Source organism: Sapajus apella, unplaced genomic scaffold (genome assembly GCF_009761245.1).
Source record: "Sapajus apella isolate SASKATOON/1434 unplaced genomic scaffold, GSC_monkey_1.0 scaffold8, whole genome shotgun sequence".
In the NCBI taxonomy this organism is placed as follows: domain Eukaryota; kingdom Metazoa; phylum Chordata; class Mammalia; order Primates; family Cebidae; genus Sapajus; species Sapajus apella.
The window spans coordinates 13790064-13791505 of record NW_022436948.1 but is presented as its reverse complement, the minus strand read 5'-3'; the positions used below and the strand labels follow the sequence as shown (position 1 = coordinate 13791505).

Sequence of the window (1442 nt, the reverse complement as noted above, 5' to 3'; positions counted from 1 at the left end):
CTCACTGCAACATCTGCCTCCTGGGTTCAAGTGATTCTCCTGCCTCACCCTCCTGAGTAGCTGGGATTACAGGCACCTGCCACCACACCCAGCTAATTTTTGTATTTTTAGTAGAGACGGGCACCGGGGCGCGCGGGAGCTTCATGTGCAGCTTGTCGCAGTGGCGAGAGGATGAGCAGGTAGTGGTCCAGCCTGATGAGGCAGAGGTTGAGGACGGAGGCGCTGCACAGGCTGGTCTCGAACTCCTGACCTCAGGTGACCCACCTCCCAAAGTGCTGGGATTGCAGGCATGAGCCACCGTGCCGGGCCTCAACCAAGACTTTCAATGTGACACTGAGTGTTCTACAAAGATAACTTTGAAGAGGGCCTGTTGCGGTTGGCATGGAAGCAGCAGCTCCGACACTTCGGTGAAGCCCACATCCCCAGTGTCTTCCCCTCCGCGGGGGACCTGACTCCAGTTTCATGCCTTTTGTCTCTCTTTTCAGAGGTGTGAACATGTATGCCATGTTGACCGGGACACTGCCTTTCACGGTGGAGCCTTTCAGCCTGAGGGCTTTGTATCAGAAGATGGTGGACAAAGAAATGAACCCCCTCCCCACCCAGCTCTCCACAGGTAATGCACCTGCTGCTCTATATCATGGTTCAGGACTTTTGTCATGATCAGTTGGGGTCCACCTGTGAAGCTGTATTTGTTTTGCTGCAATGGTGTTATGTCTATTTCATGATTGTAAGTTTCTTTCTAGTATTAAAATGAAGTGTCAAAGGGTGGTTGGGTTTCCCATCTGTCAACAGCCTTTTACCTATACCCTTTCCTGTTTCGTTATAATTCTGAACCCCTAACTCCTCCTTTCTCCTGCACAAAACGCATAGATCCAAAGGATCTGATATTCTCCATTTGAAAAGTAATTGCAGACTCGATAGTTTTAAAACTCACTGTATTATGATGTTGATAGAATTGCAGAAAGAAGATATATTGGAAATGTGACTGTAAACCCTCCATGTCTTCTTTCTGCAATTCACTGTGAAGAAATGCTCGTTGCATTCAAGTTGGGGCTGTGATTTGTTTTGTTAGTTGAGTTTTTGAGCCCATTTAAAAGCTTTTAATTATATAGAGGTTAAGTTACTTGATTGGACTGAGTCATCAGGTGTGTTTGAAAAGTTCTCAAACTTTAGCTGGTTCACATTTCAGTAAACAGGCTGTATTAAGGTTCAGCTTCAGATCCAGTAAATTAGTACAATTTGTTCTTTTGTTTGGTTCAAAATTCAAGTTCCTGGCCTTGGCCTGGCTTTGATGATCATTTAATTGGCTCCTTAGAATAAACTCAGCTCCACTGAGATAAGGCTTTTGACCAAGGAAGAAAGCAGTTATTTAACTGCAACTTATGATACATAGTTAAAATATAGCATTTTATTTTACTTCTTTTTTTTTTTTTTTTTTTTTT

The 1442-nt window shown here is 44.2% G+C and overlaps 1 protein-coding gene across 1 annotated transcript in view; it reads left to right on the top strand.

The window, feature by feature from the left end:
- Nucleotides 1-1442, top strand: part of HUNK (hormonally up-regulated Neu-associated kinase) — a 131248-nt gene that overhangs the window by 85740 nt on the left and 44066 nt on the right. Inside the window, exon 5 of the mRNA XM_032277044.1 lies at nt 486-613. Within this exon, the coding sequence (XP_032132935.1) occupies nt 486-613 (128 nt within the window). The remainder of the gene's footprint in view (nt 1-485; nt 614-1442) is intronic.